The sequence below is a fragment of the Opisthocomus hoazin genome, chromosome 7 (assembly GCF_030867145.1).
Source record: "Opisthocomus hoazin isolate bOpiHoa1 chromosome 7, bOpiHoa1.hap1, whole genome shotgun sequence".
Taxonomy (NCBI): Eukaryota; Metazoa; Chordata; class Aves; order Opisthocomiformes; family Opisthocomidae; genus Opisthocomus; species Opisthocomus hoazin.
The window spans coordinates 6,794,489-6,813,357 of record NC_134420.1 but is presented as its reverse complement, the minus strand read 5'-3'; the positions used below and the strand labels follow the sequence as shown (position 1 = coordinate 6,813,357).

At 39.5% G+C, this 18,869-nt stretch overlaps 1 protein-coding gene across 1 annotated transcript in view; it reads right to left on the bottom strand.

Moving 5' to 3' along the window:
- Window positions 1–18,869, bottom strand: part of LUZP2 (leucine zipper protein 2) — a 212,505-nt gene that overhangs the window by 53,306 nt on the left and 140,330 nt on the right. Inside the window, exon 7 of the mRNA XM_075425668.1 lies at window positions 16,368–16,430. Coding sequence (XP_075281783.1) covers window positions 16,368–16,430 — 63 coding nt within the window. The remainder of the gene's footprint in view (window positions 1–16,367; window positions 16,431–18,869) is intronic.

The following is an 18,869-nucleotide window of genomic DNA, read 5'->3' as shown; positions in this document are numbered from 1 at the left end:
CCCGAAGCCACAGGTCAGCTAAACCAGGCTGTGATCCTATTTCTGTGTACAATTTAACAAACCCAACAGCATGATGGCTCATTGAAAAATTTCCTTCTCAGAATTCCCAGAAACAGGACCCCTCTGTACGATCAAACTCTGGGGGTGCTGTGTGGGGCAGAGGGAGGGGTGCCCAGCTTCACTCTTCAGTCTTATTTGATCCCAGATCTATTCCACGTTAATAGTGGGATATGAATTCCACCTGCAGAATAATTAGGGGCTAAGGTTCAGGAAGGAGGGAGATGGAGATGCACGGCTTTACAGCTATTACAAATACTGCAAGCTTGATAGCGCAGCCAGAATAATGTGTTTTAAAAATGCTTTTTAGCTTTTCTTTCACAGAAACTTTATACAGCATGTCAATGTGGAATCTAAAGTATATAGTGATGGCTTTTGCTGTGGGTGGTGGTGGAGTTTTTGTGTGTGTTTGGGGGGGGGGGGTTGGATTGGTGTTTTTTTTTAAAAAACCTTTTTTTAAAAAACCTTATAACTGCTTAAAATAGTCAGGAAAAAAATTACTCCACTTCCTTTCTTTTCCTTATACAAAATTTCAAAGGGTTTTTTTGCCAGAAAAGGCTAGGTTATGGCTTCACGTTAGAAGGGTTACTCACACATGCAGAGATGAGCACAGTCACGATGGAGTTTTCTTCACTTCAAGGCACAATTGGGATTTTATTTGTTTATTACAAAACTTTTAAAAACTTGTTGTATTTCAGAACAAGGATTGCTGTTTATCGAGGACAAAATTATCACACACTGCTTAATTAGAAAATATGATTAAGTGGTGTTTATTCACATATTAAATAGATTGGATATTCTGAATTCCATTTTTTCTCCACAGAGGCCTTAAATAAATGTTTAAGAAAAAAATATTTACTGTACAACTTTTTATTTTATAATTGATTATATTTTCTAACTAGGACAACTTTTTAATTGGAAATCATTTAGCCGGAAATTTGAATAAATTATCTGGTAAACACAATTCTACTGTGCTTATTTGCAAGCATTATTTGTATCTTAGAAAAACAGAGGCTTGAACTGTTTTCTGTAGCACAAGGTGTTAAATGTGACTGAGAATAACACTTTTTGGCATTTAATCAGATGTGCAGTAAAAAACAGACATTCAGCAACATCTGAATTATGTTTCAAGTACTTACAACAAGTAGAAAAGTCAGTTAAAAACATCATTTCTGAAAAGACTCACAGCTTGTACATTTTCTTAATGCTCTTTACTGCCAGAATGCTTTTATCCCTCATTTACAACTATTCTGGATGTACACTAAAAAAAGGAGACAAGACCTTTGTGCTCTTTTAATAGCTGAAATTTCTCTTCTCCTTCCCCAACCGTCATGCTTTTCCTTCACATAAAACATGTTACAATGAAAGTAAAATAGCAGTTTGCTAGGGTTATAGTAAAGTACTCTACTGCTAACTAAAGGAAAATAACTGTTTCTCTACAGAAACATGCTCAGAGGATGCACACTAAGAGAAGAGCCACATCACGCCCCTGTGTGCCTGGTCTGTGTTTTTGCCTCTCGTAGGGGATTTTCCTCCCTCAGATCAGGCCAGAGCACCTTTGGGTTTAGCACCAGTTGTTATGTCTGAAGGGTAACTGATCTGCATGATTACAACAACCTGCTGCTCTTTCTTTTCTGAGTCAGTCTTCTTTAACCAATTGTATTGCTTACTTTAGCAGTAAGAGAACAAACACTGAGGGGATAAGCATTTTAAAATTCATTTTAAGCATACCAGATTGCTCTACACCTCTGTCAGTAGTGTGTTGGAAACATTTACTTCCACTTTTCTTGGGGGATGATTAGATCATGTCTTGCCCAAAGCTTCAATTTTTTAATCTGGGGGCTTCTTTCTAAGATTTAACCATTCCAGTCAAGAGTGTAATTCAGCGAGGAAAACAGAAAAATAAAGCAAACAGAACTAGTAATTCTGGCAGCATCACTTAATAGTGTTTGTCAAGAACTATCTTAAAATTTTCCATTTAGAAAACATTACCTCATATTCAGCTGATAACTAAAGTAAAACCTGTAACATCCAACACACATAGTATTCATTAATGCAGCATATTCATTATTGCAAAGTGACTCCAAATCAGTCAACAAAGAGCAAAACAGAAATTTCAAAACCCCTCCCAAAATGCAGATTAAATTTATTGTATTTATTTTGAGAACTTCATGCTGCAGATCATCAAGTAGGTGGCTTTGAATTTGCTGTCAGCAATATCCCTGAAAACAGGATCAAGCAAGGGGGACACTAAGTGATGCAGAATTATACCCTCAAACAATTTTTATTTCTGCCTGCTTTGGAAAAATGCTGAAGTATTCAGAATTGCCTTTGTTAGGAGGCACACTCAATTTGGGACATACAGTCAGATGCTGATTGTCTGGAGCTGGGTAACCTCCAAGCCATCACCGCACAGCGTGGTCCATCAAGGAGCCCCAGAGCCAGGAGAATGGCTGTTTCTGGATTTCAACTTGTGCCAGGTGCCACCAAGGACCTGCTGCCTAAGGCATCACCTTGGGCTGCTCCTCCAGCCTCTCTGGTTCCAGGGAAAGCCAACTCATGTGGATACCATGGCTGGCACCCACTCTTCATTTTCACAGTTTGTCATGTTTGTATCTGAGCATTCCCTCCCTTAATGCACGAAGGCTGACAGCACACATCCTTGATATCCTCAGCATAAAATGTCTTCAGCTCTAATATGCCAGAAAAAGACATCTTTCTTAACAATTCCTACAGCACCTATCACTGCAGAAGCTTAAATGTTGAAGAAAAATGATTGTGCCATAACAGTTGATCCCAAAGTGTACTTCTGCCATCGGCATTACTCTTACAGCATCTTGCCCCCTTTTGACATATAGCACATGTGGACCCAGGCCCATAGTTTTCACAGAAAGCGTTCCCTCTTTTTCCTGCTACATGTTTACAGAAGATGAAGCTTTCACTCATCTTTCAGCTTCTTATATGCCTTTCCCTCAGTCCTATTTTTTTCTCAAATCTTTGGGCATTTGAAATTTTTCAATACTTTATGTGACAAAGTTTTTAAATTTTTCAACCCTACTGGGCACACTCAAAATCACAGTTACAATTAAACCATTTGGAAATGTCAGTCAAAGTCCAAACCAATTTCAATTTGATATCATTAGTAAACCTCTCCTCATTTTAGTGAGAGCTGGGCCAGGTCTGTAAGTTGATTGAATAGCTGCATGCCGCCAGTTAAACACGGAGCTGCTGCTGCTAATTTAAGCAACCTTGCCTCGCGCTGGCTATTGACTAGCCTTGTCTCATGCAGCGACCCAGACTAGCTGTTGAAGACTGCATTACTGTCTAATGCAAGTCCATATCCTTAAGGCCACATCCTCAGGGCCATATAGAAACTTTTAAAATTGGATTTTTTCAGTTCATTAAAAAAGTTACAACATTTTTTCATGCTCAAAACTGTCGTAAAAAATGTACTGACAATAACATAATAGACGTGAATTAGTAAGTACTGAAACAATATTCACATTTCACAAATCTGTGATTTCCAAAACTGCATGAAATCATTAAAAAAGCACAATAGTAGAAGATTTATTTCAATAAAGATATGAATGAACTATGTTAAGACATAATCCAATGTCCTTACTGGGAAATATATATGATGACATTCCTCCACTTTCTTGTATGTCACTTATCCCTTTCTATTAAAAAAATTTCCATGTCTGCAAATAGCTTGTAAGTACTTTTCAGCAGCCAATTCTGTCTAAATCTTCAGGCCCCTCCTACATTGCTGATACAATGTGCTAACATTAACATACTACTAATGATTATAACATCATAGCAACAACATACAAAAGTTGAAACAACATGCAAAAGTTGAAACAACACTAAAACATGGCATTTGAAAAAGGAAAATATGCACCAGGAAAAAAATGCCAAGGTAAACAATGACATCTACTTCCTAAGCAAAAGACACGTAATCTAGATAAGGCTTTCTACATACATTTTTGTCAAAGTTGTGAAAATACACTATACCACCATTCAGAGGGGAAAAAAACAACCCAAACCACACCCTACTAGTAAAAAATCAAATTAAAAAATAAAATCTTGTGTTCCATGAAAACAAGTAGTACTCACTCATCACACAGTGATAAAAGACCATGGAACAGAAGATGAGAAAATGCTCCCTGTGCTAATTGTGTTATCTCAACAAGATAGCCATCTGAAAAGTAATCATGCCATCTCTTACCACTCTAACATCAACCAGATATTTATGCAACAGCCCCAATATATTTTACAGAAATCAGCTAAGCAAATTTCAATTTCCTGTCTCTCCTAGGGACCTTAGCTTCTACTGAGAAAAAAACCTCAATAATATCCTGTCTTCAAGTATTTTTCTACATCCAATAAGTAGCCAGATCTAATCACAAGTCATTGATAACCTGAAAAGCAAAATTATACATCCAACAGTAGGCAACATCCAAATACATACCTAAAGATGTACAAACATATTCACTTGATCAAGAAAAATAAAATCCCAAAGGGAATAATCAAGAAAAGAGTTATAAAAACAAACAAAAAAGTATCATAAGCCTTCTCACTGTGAAAGAAAAAAACCAAAATCTAGCAGTTTGTAAGACTGAACTACCACACACAGCAAGAGCTGTAGGGACCCTAAACCATGAAGACCAAGTCCAACTCTCATCATACTACAGAGCAGAAATACCTCAAGGAAAATCTCACAATCTCTTCTCTTAGGACTCAGAGAAAACACCAATTCTCACCCATGACATATTAACCCATAAAACCCTGCACAGCCCAGCCCATCAGTCATCCACCTCAGGATGCGGCCTGCCAGATTCTGGCACAAAGTTCATATTCACTTCTATTATTCTCAAAACAGCCAAAACTGAATTCTGTAAAATAATCACATTCTAGAAATCCATAGACAGATAGAGTAATCTTCATATAACAACAACTTCTAATGTGAATAAAATCTACACTATACTTCCACTCCCTCAACCACCAATGCAATTGCTTTGAGGAACATGCTTACAAATTTATTCCTGCCATTCTGATGACTTTCAACAAACAAGGATACTCCTGGAAGCAAACACACCCATTTTCAAACAAGTCTTCAAAGGAATAGCTGTACATTATCACACTGTAGCATGAAAATTCAGCTCTCCCTAGCAACGTGCTCCTGACTGCCATACATCCCAGATACAGCAACTTCTATGAAAGAGCATTAGCTACTGATTAAGCTATTAAATATATAACTTTACTGATTTTGTAATTGCCTTGTATTGAAAATGCTTTGAAAGAAAAATGTCATCAATCTTTCTGTCTGGCTTTGCACAAACAAATGTATACAAATGGAACCAGAGCATGAAATGTAAACTGCTCTTTAAATTCTGGGCTGATCTGCACATATAACCATCAAATCACTGGATCTGTTACTCACAGATGGTTAGTACTACCAGCACAAAGATGATAATTCCTGAGCTAAAGATGAAGAAAAGCATTTTGCAATACTTGCAGCCATGATGCTGTCTCCTACACTCAAAGATCTTCGCTATAAAAGAGCATAGTTTGTTATAATTGTTAAAGGTCTGGGTCAAGTTACATATGATATCTTTGACACAAAGTATTATTTAAACCTTTCTTCTCCAAATTATTTTAAATTTTATTGTGTGGGTTGACACAAGATTTATTTACACCCCCCCCCCCAACCTTTTCAGCCAAATTTAAATGCTATGGCACACAGACTTCTTTTTTCAGGGGTAGTCATAAATCCTCAGACAAACTGTTATAGATAAAAAATCATTTCTCTCTCTAACATAACTCTGTGCAATTACAGATTGATAAGAGTTTTCACTTGATTGTTTTCTATTAATCTTGTTTGTGCATCATCACTTTTCTTGCTTTAGGAAGTGGTATTCGGCTCCAAGATCTCAGTTCCTTACAGACTCTGCAGAGTGGATGAAGAACTTGAAGACTGGAAAACAGAATATGCGTGGTACCCATCTTCAGAAAGACAGAAATGAAAGAGTTGTTCTAGATCCGTTAGTACAACATTCATTTTTGGAGAAGTACTGAAGAGAATAATCAGACTACCTCTCTAGGGGACAGAGTTTTATTTGGTGTATATATACCATCCACAAATTGAACAGTGAACTAAACATATACTCATCAAATATTCTGGTGACATCAAACCAGAACTCTGTGTGTCATAGAAGATGGGATTTATCTAAATTTATCCTGACAAATTGGAAAAAATAGGCTGACATTCACTAAAGACAAGTATGACGCTAGATACAGAGAGGAATAATCAATAAAACAAATATAGAGTATAGAACAGTAGGGATGAATGACTTGGGAAGATATTACCACTGAATACATCATGTTTATGTAGTAAAGGAAAAGAACACTGTGGGTACAGGCTACAAAAGTCCTTTTGCTCTGCGCAACATGAGTGAAATGTCCAGCTGGACTTCAGTGTCCATTTTAGGGCACTGCAAATGGACAGAAGCCGAAGAAAACAAGTTCAGATGGGATTAACATGAAGCATTAATAGTTTGCAAACATGTACTGAGAAGCAAGACTGGAAAAAAAATTCTACATGCATTAATCTAAAAAAGAACAGCACAGAGAAACACAGGATAATAATCTCAAAATATGCAAAATATTGCTTTAAAGGAAGGGGTTTAAAAAAAAAAAGTCTACTTTCCAAATCTACGGGAGATAGCAGGATAACTTAATGGCTTCCATTTCAGCAAGAAAGGTTCAAGACATATAAGAAAACATTTTCTACTACGAAGGCTAATAGACTAGAACAGAGAAAAGCAGTAGAAATACATAAGAGTTTGAACAGCTGCAGGTTTCTAAAAAAAAAAATAAATCACATAACATTGTGAAAGAATAGCATGTCTATAACTGAACCTTCTTTGGAGTAAGAGAGTATGGAACAAGCAGCCTCACAGTCACAGGCCCTGGTTCTCATGGGGGACTTCAACCACCCTGACATCAGCTGGGAAGACCATACAGCTAGGCAGGCGCAATCCAGGAGGTTCCTACAGAGCATCGATGATAACTTTCTGATGCAAGTGGTGGAGGAACCAACAAGGAAAGGCACGCTGCTGGACCTCGTGTTAACAAACAAGGAGGGACTGGTGGAGGACGTGAAGGTTGGAGGTAGACTCGGCTGCAGTGACCATGAAATGGTCGAGTTCAGGATCCTGCGTGGAGGAAGCAGGGCGATAAGCAGGATCAAAACCCTGGACCTCAGGAGGGCTGACTTGGCCCTCTTCAAGGAGCTACTGGGAGGAATCCCGTGGGCCAGGGCTCTCTAAGGCAGGGGGGTCCATGAGTGCTGGTCGCTTTTTAAACAACACTTCTTCCATGCACAGGAGCAATGCATCCCCCTGAGAAAGAAATTTAGCAAAGGAGGCAGGAGACCTGCATGGTTAAACAAGGAGCTTCTAGCGGAGATCAGGCAGAAGAGAAAGGTGCATGGAATGTGGAAAGAGGGACAGGCCACTTGGGAAGAGTACAGAAACGTGCTGAGAGCATGCAGGGATGCGACGAGGAAGGCCAAGGCCCACCTGGAATTGAAGCTGGCAAGGGATGTCAAAAACAACAAGAAGGGCTTCTTCAACTACATCAGCAGCAAAAGGAAGGCTAGGGACAACGTGGGGCCGCTGCTGAATGAGGAGGGTGTCCTGGTGACAGAGGATGCGGAGAAGGCAGAGCTAATGAATGCCTTCTTTGCTTCAGTCTTCAGTGCTAAGACTGGCCCTCAGGAATCCCAGGCCCCGGAGGTAAGAGAAGAAGCCTACAAAGAGGACGACTTTCCCTTGGTCGAGGAGGACTGTGTGAGGGATCGCTTAAGTGATCTGGATGTCCACAAATCCATGGGCCCCGATGGAATGCACCCACGAGTGCTGAGGGAGCTGGCGGATGTCATTGCTGAGCCACTCTCCATCATCTTTGAGAGGTCCTGGAGGACAGGAGAGGTGCCCGAGGACTGGAGAAAGGCCAGTGTCACTCCAATCTTCAAAAAAGGCAAGAAGGAGGACCCAGGGAACTACAGGCCGGTCAGCCTCACCTCCATCCCGGGAAAGGTGATGGAGCAGCTTATCCTGCAGGCCATCATGAAGCAAGTGGAAGAAAAGAAGGTTATCAGGAGTAGTCAGCATGGATTCACCAAGGGGAAATCATGCCTGACCAATCTGATAGCTTTCTACGATGACATGACTGGCTGGGTAGACGAAGGGAGAGCCGTGGATGTTATCTACCTTGACTTCAGCAAGGCTTTCGACACGGTCTCCCATGATATCCTCCTAGGGAAGCTCAGGAAGTGTGGGCTGGATGAGTGGTCGGTGAAGTGGATAGAGAACTGGCTGAATGGCAGAACTCAGAGGGTTGTCATCAGCGGCGCTGAGTCTAGTTGGAGGCTGGTGACAAGTGGTGTCCCTCAGGGGTCAGTACTGGGCCCAGTCTTGTTTAACTTCTTCATCAACGACCTGGATGAAGAGTTAGAATGTACCCTCAGCAAGTTTGCTGACGACACCAAACTGGGAGGTGTGGCAGACACACCAGAAGGCTGTGCTGCCATTCAGCGTGACCTGGATAGGCTGGAAAGCTGGGCAGAGAGGAACCTGATGAGGTTCAACAAGGGCACGTGCAGGGTCCTGCACCTGGGAAGGAACAACCTCATGCACCAGTACAGGCTTGGGGTGGACCTGCTGGAGAGCAGCTGTGCGGAGAAGGACCTGGGTGTCCTGGTGGACGACAGGTTAACCATGAGCCAGCAGTGTGCCCTGGCTGCCAAGAAAGCCAATGGGATCCTGGGATGCATCAAGAAGAGTGTGGCCAGCAGGACAAGGGAGGTTCTCCTTCCCCTCTACACTGCCCTGATGAGGCCTCATCTGGAGTGCTGTGTCCAGTTCTGGGCTCCCCAGTTCAAGAAGGATGAAGAGCTACTGGAGAGAGTCCAGCGGAGGGCTACAAGGATGGTGAGGGGACTGGAGCATCTCCACTACGAGGAGAGGTTGAGGGAACTGGGCTTGTTCAGCCTGAAGAAGAGAAGGCTGCGAGGGGACCTTATAAATGCCTACAAATATCTGAAGGGTGGGTGTCAGGAGGATGGGGCCAAGCTCTTTCCAGTGGTGTCCAGTGACAGGACAAGGGGCAATGGGCACAAACTGAGGCACAGGAAGTTCCGTCTGAACATGAGGAGGAACTTCTTCCCTCTGAGGGTGACGGAGCACTGGAACAGGCTGCCCAGGGAGGTTGTGGAGTCTCCTTCTCTGGAGATATTCAAGACCCGCCTGGACAAGATCCTGTGCAGCCTACTGTAGGTGACCCTGCTTCGGCAGGGGGGTTGGACTAGATGACCCACAGAGGTCCCTTCCAACCCCTACTATTCTGTGATTCTGTGAACATCCTTTCTATTTTCCATAGCCTCCTAAGAAAACAGCTTTTGCCAGAACCTAACCAGTGCTAATGGGATTGCCACACATATATATATAAGAATTTTTGATCTCAGTAAATACAAAGTAACATTTTGTATTTATGCTTTTAAAAGGAAAAGTCTGTGAGATTATTTTCAGACTTTTCATTTCATCATCTATCAGTCTGCTTGTTGTACGGTGGCCATTTTTAATTTCATCTTCATCCTTTGTAAGAAGAGAAAAGGCTTTCAGCAAAATTCAACTCAATCCAAAGAAAAATAACCTCTTTTTTGCTAATAAAATAATCAAAGAATAATATGCAAGCCCCAGTTGACCAATGAGATTAAAATTATCACATAGAAAACATCATAAAATAAATAAAATATAGCTAAAAGGGGGTTCAGTTTGCTACTTTCTACTCATTCATCATCACACCTTTTCTGACAAAGTCCAGGGAAGCTTTTTAGAGAACATTTTCCTATCTGAAGTCTTTGAGAGTTCATTCTTTCCAAACAATATGCTTAAAAATGCTGTACATTAAACATGTAATGGCTGGTAAGTCTCCTCTTCCAGACTCTACTCAGTTGTTATGCAATGTGCTGAAGCCAGCCTGTACCTTAGAGAACTTCTAATCCTTAATAAAATCACTGGTTTAAGATCTTGGGGTGGAGAACTTCAATATTTTGCATCACGTTTATGTTTAAAACTGATATTTTATAATAGCTTTTTTTTCTGTTTTCTTTTTCCTAAGCTGCATTGCTAGATTTCCCAAGGGAGGTCGCAGAAAATCCAGATGCTGAGGAAACACACTGGATGAATAAACACAGTACAAGCTGGAGCTCCTGTCTGAAAGCGAGAGGAGTTGTAGTATCCTCTCAGGGAAGTTGATATGACAGGCCCATTGGACACTGTCCTCAGCTTCCTCTTATCATCTCCTTTTAACATCGAGCTGCAGAAGATACATTTAGCATTACAAGGCCATGCAAAAGCAACAACAAAGATAAGAGCATTCTTTTTGTGCTAAATAAATCAACGTATAAATAAAGCTTAAGGAAAACAACGTTGCCTTTTTGGAAAGCTTTCTGCAAGGAAAGAAGGAGTTTTATGGCGATTTGAATACAATGAAGAATCCTTTAAAATGTGTTAAATGGACTCATTTTTCAAACATGCAAGGTCAGTTGAATTCTGCGGTTGATAACAATTTTATTACAAGCAGGTGCAAATCATGGGTGAAGTGCATTTATGAAACTGCTGGATTTCGGTCAAGGCTGACCGCCATCTGCATACAAATAGTTGGATCCATATTGGAAAACCTGATACTTCTGCATATTCATACACGTGCAAGCACACAAAGCACTTCTGTAGAAGGTTATCACAAATTTAAAATTGTGCAATCAATTATTTCAAGCCCAGACAACAATTTTCATGTTTAACACAAGCTCTCTGCTAAGCCAGGCCTTTAGTGGTTTTCTGGGTGGTTTTTTGTTTGTTTGTTTTTCTTTAATCATTTCACCTCTTTCTCTGCAGGGAACGCAGAATCTCCTAGTCTGCATTACAGAAATAAATACTTTGCAACTTCAGGAAATAGTTTTACTGTGGCATGTAATTAACTACTGCTAATAAGGAGGAAAACACATATGGTGGCATTAATTTTACTTTAGAGGGAGTATAAATATTTACCGCATCCGGTCAATATGATGTGAAAACTATTCTACACAGTTTTGCTTTTGTTTGACTCTATTTACTATAGCAAATGCATGGTTTAAAATTATTTTCACACATTCAAATAATAAATTGATTGGTGTAGCCCTATGTGGTTCAAAGAGTTTGGAAAACGGTTTTGATTATAAATGTCAGTTTAGTTAGGTAAGTCTTTAGAACATATCCTTTGCCCCTTATGTATAAAGTCAATTCAGGTGTTTCCTAGACAGAAATACTTTCTTGAAAGAAGTCCTCAAAACAAAAAGAAACAACCCCACATTATTTTTAACCTGCCTTCTTTTCTTATATAGGTCTGTGTAAGTGGTTACAGGAGAAGTCTGAACTGGAGATTCTGATATGGTCCTGTTCAGTTTGTTAGAGGTACCGAGTGCTCCGTACCTAAAACACTGTTTAGGAGCTTAAAAGAGAACTGAAGGCAAGAGACAATCTTGGCGTTAATTGATAATTAAGTGATACTGCACTTCACAGAAACATGTGGGTTCAAGAGCACCACCACAGAAAGAAGCCAGGACAATGTGAGGAGCAGCAGAGGTTATCAAGCATGGGGAGCAAGATTCTCCTCTTCCCTCCCTCCTTCCTCCCCCTTCCCTGCTCTGTTCCTCTCTCCCAGTGACCCTCACCAACCTCTCCACCTGCCTTCTCCTTTCCTTCTCTCTCTGAGTATCTCCGTCTTTCCTGCGTCCTGGTGCCCCTCATCTCCCAGCCTCACATTTGTCTTGTCAGACATCCTCTAGTTCAACGCTGCTGCCTGGGCACGTGGTGGCTCTAAACACAAGGAGAGGTCTGAGGACCCCCCAGGGCACCAGGCCATTTGTTCGTCGCTGTAAACACCCACCTTGACAATCATGCTGCAGGAACCAGCACCTCTGTGTACCCAAGAGGAGCAAGTGTGGTTTGCTCTTCAGAGGAAGGTGCACAATTATACACCATCTCACTCACGGTAAGACCATGTACAGAATACTTCTTAGCAATTACCTAACTGGTTGTAAGGCACATGCTACTTAGTTGCTTATTTAAATGTGAATTCTGCTATGGAGCAAAGATTAAGTACTTTAGTAGGCTGGACACAGGTAGCTGTTGCTCACATTTGAACTCTTTTTTTGTTGTTTTAGATTTCTCTATCAATATATTTTGCCTCAGAATTAAATGACAAAAGGAAAAATAGTTAAAGCAGTAAATGAAATTCATGTGTCTGAAACTCTGAAGCAGAATCCTTAGAAGTCCATCACAAAAAAGTAAACAAAGATATACACAAGCCATAACAGTAAACCATCCTCACCTTGTGCATTTAAAAACACGCTTTCAGAAATACAAGATACTTGTATAAACCAATACTGAAAGTCATTGCTAGATTTATTTTTCTTCTTCTTATATTCTTATCATACACACGTTTGCATGTAATGAACAAAAAACCAAATTCTTTTTAATTCTTTTCTAATTTAGTAAAACATGTGACTTCTGGGACAGTATAACCAGTGATGGGAAGACAGTAAATGAAGGAGAGGTAACTTCAAAAGAATCCGTTATGAATGCCTGAAACAAACATGGACCTCAATTTAGCAGAGCATTTAAACTTAAGAGTACTTCACTGAATCAGGGTTTTAGGACCATAATTCAATTATTGCAATTGAGAGCAGACTCCTTCAGAACTAGTAAGCATCTACTCACAAAGGCAGTTCTAAAATGAAGAAGCCTGTGTGAAAATTATTATTAATCATTCCTTATTTTTCTCATTATAACATAAAGCAAATTTCAGCTTTTGACAACTCTTTAAGGATGCTACACCGCATGGTTTAAGGGACTGGACTCTGACAAACACAGAGGAGCTCTAATTCTAATCTCAGTAGAGATGCTGACAACTTCTATAGCCCTGAGCTCACTGCTTAATTCCTGTAACTGCTTATCTGTCATATGGCATTATATCACTCAGAGATAGAAAAATACAAATATACATACACAACAATTAATTAGCTAGATTACAAAACACTTTGAAAACATAAAAAGAGTAAATAAATGCCAAATGTTATGAATTCAATTTATATTTGCTACCACTTGGTAAATTATTGCCACAGAATATTAAAAGTAGATATAATTTACCAATTCATGAGAGTATTAAAGGAGAAAGCTGTCTTCCCCCCACCTTCATCTTCCTCTCCTACTGAATCCCCAGAGCTCTAGTCAGTACAGAGTCATTGACAATGATAGTTACCAAAATTTTAGAACTAGTTTCTCAATGGTGATTCTGCAAAACAAAAAGCAAACAGCTCCCCCCGCCACTACTTCACATATATCTGCACAATTAATTCCACCACAGAAAGCAACAGTTTAATGGGCACAGACTGAAGCATTCCCTTATGCCCTTTAGAAATCCAATAGCCTGAAGTTGACATCTTTCTGGTAAACTACTATGAGAAGCTTGCAAGCTTGAGCTACAGAGCAAACAGAATTCCATGGAGTCCTCAGTAAGGCACACAGAAAACCTAAGGTTTAATGGGGTGGGAGCGTGGTGGAAGGGGGAAAGGGTAGCAGTTCGCAATACAGCAGTAACTAGCAGCCAAGAGATTATCACACACACCATTCTTGCTCTGTGCTGGCAGAAGACTATACATCCACTGGTTTGATCTTTTATCAGAAAGAATTAGAGCTTCACAAAACAGCCTCAACAGCAACAGTAAGATGAAATCTGTTTAGTTTCTAGTATTAAAGCAGCTAGAAATTAAATACCACCTGTTCTTGCCCAAACCTAGCAGCTTCTCTCTGATCAGACAGATATTTAAAAAGCTTTCCACCCTATACCAAACAGCTTCTACTCTGTTCACTGGGTCTGTCTTCAGACCTGAAACACGCACAAAAGAGCACACTGAAACACACCTCAAATGATCATTTAGGAGGTTACCGTAAGTTTTCTGTCCCATTTTCTTCACAAATCAAATTTCCTTTAGTCAAGAGACGGACAAATAAACCTACCAAAAATATTTTGGACTACATATAAAGGATACATCAAATTAGGAAATCAGGCAATCACATACAGAATTGCACATGGTCAAGAGATGTTTCAGGTATTTGCACGTGTATTTCTCAGTACGTGGGACTTCGGAATCCATTTCACAATTCATTAACATCGTCCATCTAAAGTTCTCAGAGTGTTTTAAATTACATTAGCACATAATTTCCCCAAAAGACAAGTAATATTTTCCCTATTTTGCAAGCAATTGCATTCAGAGCAGAACTCACCCTACGCAACTTGGGACCTATATCTGAGCTGGTGGCTCTAGTATTCCTTCATAATCAAGAATTATATCTACTCAATGTAGGTCAAGGAGTTTAAGGCACAATTCATGTGGTCAAATGCAGACATAGTCTTCTGGAGAAGATGTATTTCCCAGACTCCCGCAGCAGTACTGAATAACTCTCCAAGGATTAGAAGTGGAGCCTATGGTGCAGGTGTCCATATCCAGTCAGATGAGACCCACTTCTATTCCCATTCACACTAAACACAAGTAATTCCCTCTCTGCCACCACAAAACACCTTAACCAGCACCGTCATAGTGTACTGAACTGGGATCAGGAGAAGGTGGATTTCGTTTTATGTATGTCAGACAGCCTTTCCCATTTATTCACTTCCTTACGCTCGTGTTTTCCTTCTCCTCTTCTGCAAGCTGTTTTCAGGTGGGCAGCACTTAGCAAGTGTTGCCTTGCTAAGCGTTACTACACAACCTAGCATAAATCAGATCCATTTGCAGGATGGCTGCGTATTAGCCTAATGAAAACAACAAGTAGATAGTAATACTGAACAATTCTTCTGCTTCAGCCGAAGAAAACAAGCTTTCACACCCAGGCAAGATTAGAAGTTATAATCTTTTCCTCTGTTCAAACTCTTAGTTATAACTAAACTGAATTTGAAAAATAACATGTTATTTTTGTTAAGGATAGCTGGTATTAACATTTAACTGCCTAGGTGTATAATATACTTTGTTTTTATCTGTAAGTCTGTTCCCCTGGTTTGGGTCTTATGACCAGAAATAAATGTTTGTGAAAAAATCTGCAATTAACCTGTGCATAAAAAAAAAAAAAAGAACAAGAAAATCACACTGTGTATTTTAAATGGCCTACATTATTCCATCTTTACAGTACTAGGCATACAATAGCGAGACAGTAGAGAGAGTTAAATACTTCCAGAAGGCAATTTCGACCTCATAGTGAGATGAATTACTTTGCAAGTAATTCTAGCTCTAGTCCTTTTGAAGATGACTATTTCTCTTCATCCTTTGTGCCCGGAATAAAAGCACTACTCAATTAGCAGCCTCCAGTCAGGTGACCTAAATCTCTCTCCTCCCTCGTTAACAGGGATTAACCTCTCGCTGTGTTAACAAGGACTTGATGCCCTTCAGCAAAATATCTATGTGTTTTGTCCTTCTCCACTCCCCCTTTTGATTTTTTAAGTGCACTAGCTAGACAGGCTATTCATTTGGATTGCGTAAGTCACAGACATTTAGTTTTTTTTTCTAGAAGCTTCAGTTTTGGTAAAGATGTTTCAGCCCATAGCAGGAATTCAAATCCAGGGACATAACAAACATTCCAGTGCTCAAGCTTATCACAAGCACAAAGATTTGCTTTAAGTGTTAATAAGAATTGACATTGTCATGGATGACTGCTAATCAATGAAAAACCAAGAATCATCTGTAAAATATTCTATTGTTCGGTTAGAAAGATGAAAAATGTGTTACAGAATCCATGGAATAGGGCAACAGGTTTCGGTCACCAGGTTTACGTGAGCATAGCTTTATGTGAGTGTGTAAATACAGATATTCATAAACTAAGTGCTTTAAACTGCTTTTGTCTATTTAAAAACAAAGAAACCAGACAACTTTTTAGGCTTTGAATCTTCTCTTCCTTGCCCCAGAAAGCAATTTAATAAAAAGCTCTGTCCCTGTTAGAGTGGTTTGTAATAAAAAAAAACAACCATGATAGATGATATTTCTGAAATTGCATTATGGTATTACATCTGTCTTTGGTGTTTTGAGTTCTTTTCGGTACAGCAAGAAGAAAATAATTCCTTAGAACTACAGTAATATAGGCAGCTATCATACTGCTACATTACTTCAATACCAATATTAACTCTAACACTTTAGCTAACTATAGTGAAATAAAACTTACCTTAAAAATCAAATCCTTTTTTCCATAACGAAGCTCTTTCAGCTGGGCTTGGATCTTTTTTGACTGAAAGTAAGGATAATAATATCAGAAGGTTTTTTGTTTTAAATATTTACTTTTAAGATCAGAAAAATACCCTAGCAAGTTCTGACAACAGTAGAAACTAGATCAGCTTTAAAATGTAGAAAAAACCCCCAAAATCGAAGTCAGTTGCTTTTCCAGAGTAGTATGTCTGAACCAGGAAAAAGTATAATGAAAATGCAAAATGGCACTCACCTAAAGAACATACACGAGTTAGTAACATTGTGAATAACCATTTGCCTTACACATTTCAGACATGAGGTGTTATTAATACTTTTAGTGAAACAGAACTGAAGGCATCACCTTCATAGTAAAAAAGTCTTCTTTTGCTTAGAGGGAAAAAGTGTCCATAGTGTTGCATAGGTTCTTCTTTGTAATGACCAGGGTAATGAACTAGGTTCTCAGTTTGTATCACAGTATCACAATATGTTGGGGGTTGGAAGGGACCTCTGTGGGTCACCCAGTCCAACCCCCCCGCCGAAGCAGGGTCACCTACAGCAGGCTGCACAGGACCTTGTCCAGGTGGGGCTTGAATATCTCCAGAGCAGGAGACTCCACAACCTCCCTGGGCAGCCTGTTCCAGTGCTCTGTCACCCTCAGAGGGAAGAAATTCTTCCTCATGTGACCATGTCCTCCAAGGTAGGTACAGTTATGTTGATTTATAGAAGCTTAGGCTGATGTTTATTTTAAATACTATTAAATTTATCATTTAAATAATTTTAAGTAATGATCTATACATACTTTTATTTACTGAAACAAAATGTAATAGATTTTTTTTTGTACTACACCCATATATCCAAGGAGCATTTTTTCACCCTTTGTATAAGATTCCTGTCAAAACAATAATTTCTTTTTAATAAAATCCACAGTCTCAACTGATATTTCATGTTTTCTCACCTTAACTAATGCCAAATGTTTAGAACTCCTAGGAATGGATTAGGAGTCTATTCCACATTTACTGAAACAGCACATCCATAAACATATTACAAATGGTAGCATATCTTTTGTAAACTGGAGCTTTTAGAAAGATTTGAAGACTTTCGAATTGGTTCAGTCACATTCAGTGACAGACTTTTGAGAAGGAAGAACGAATCTAAAGATAAAGAATTTTAGAACTTGCTTTAAATATTTCAAAGTAAGGCCAAATAGGTTATTGCATTCTATAAAATCCGAAACAAATAGCCAAGATCAGTTCAGTCCACTTCTGTAACTATACCTGCTGTTCTTTCATCTACACAGCAGAACGTGCCAGTTGCCTACGCTCAGTAGCCCTGTCCTCAGGTCTGCACAATGCAATCAGTAGAGGTATGGAATATATTCCACATCAACTAAAGACCGATGAGAAAATGTTAATCAACTTTAATTGTTCTAGGAGTTGTGCTTAAGAAAGTATAGAGCCTCTGTGATATACAACATGTCCAAAATAGCTACAGAGGAATCTGAGAGTTACAATGAAATTATCATTCATTTGCTAAATCACAAACTTGCGATGAATTTAAGAGTTGTGGAGCTAAAAGTATTCAGTGCTTGATAGAAGTGACTCAAAAGCACATATATGACCTGTAATTCTTTGTAATCAAATTTGGTTGGTTTGTAGTTTTCCTGCAGTTCTAACGAGAGGACATACAAAATATTTTAGTGCAGTCAGTCAGATACGATCATCATTAGACACAGTTAGTTGATAACAATTTCTAAACCACGGCATCTGGGCATAATTCCCTGGCACACTCCCTTTTTGTGTCCTGGGAAGCCCAAGGTTTGCACCTCCCTGCCTTCCTTTCTCCAGGACTCTGATTTCTCAGAGAAGAAAACCCAGCCACATAAACTGTATCGGATCACAAGCGTGCTCCCATCTATGCAACTGGACTGCAAGGAATCACAGTGCTCAATAAACCGGTTTGCATGCAGTCTTGGAGAGCAGAACGAAGCAGGAGCCTCCTGGTAGGCAATTCTATCCATGAAGGGTATTTGATCTAATAACTAAAAGGATACTGATTTCACACAGTTGTTTTGCTTGGTGAGCAGAGTACTTAATTAAAGAGCAGAAAAAACACTGCGTTTCTGTGGCTGACACCAGCTAACTCTGGCAAAACAATAACACAAAAAGGATGCTCCTGTCGCATCTTTGCTTGTTCTAATGGCGCTAACCTCTTTAAAAGCCACAAATTTGCCAGGATGTTTCACAGAGTCTGAGATTCTGAAAGTTTAAAACACACAACCTGCTGCCTCGAGAGCTAGCTTATACTAAGTTTTATGAAATTCTCCGACAGCAATACATGTCACACTAAATTGAATTTAATCTTAGGCTTCACCCTGAGATTTAAAGACACTTATGCTGCAAGTATTAAAGGAGACATAATCAGGGAAAAGATCTTCAAGTTAATTACCAAACATTCAAAATGTTATGCAACTAGGAAAAACAAA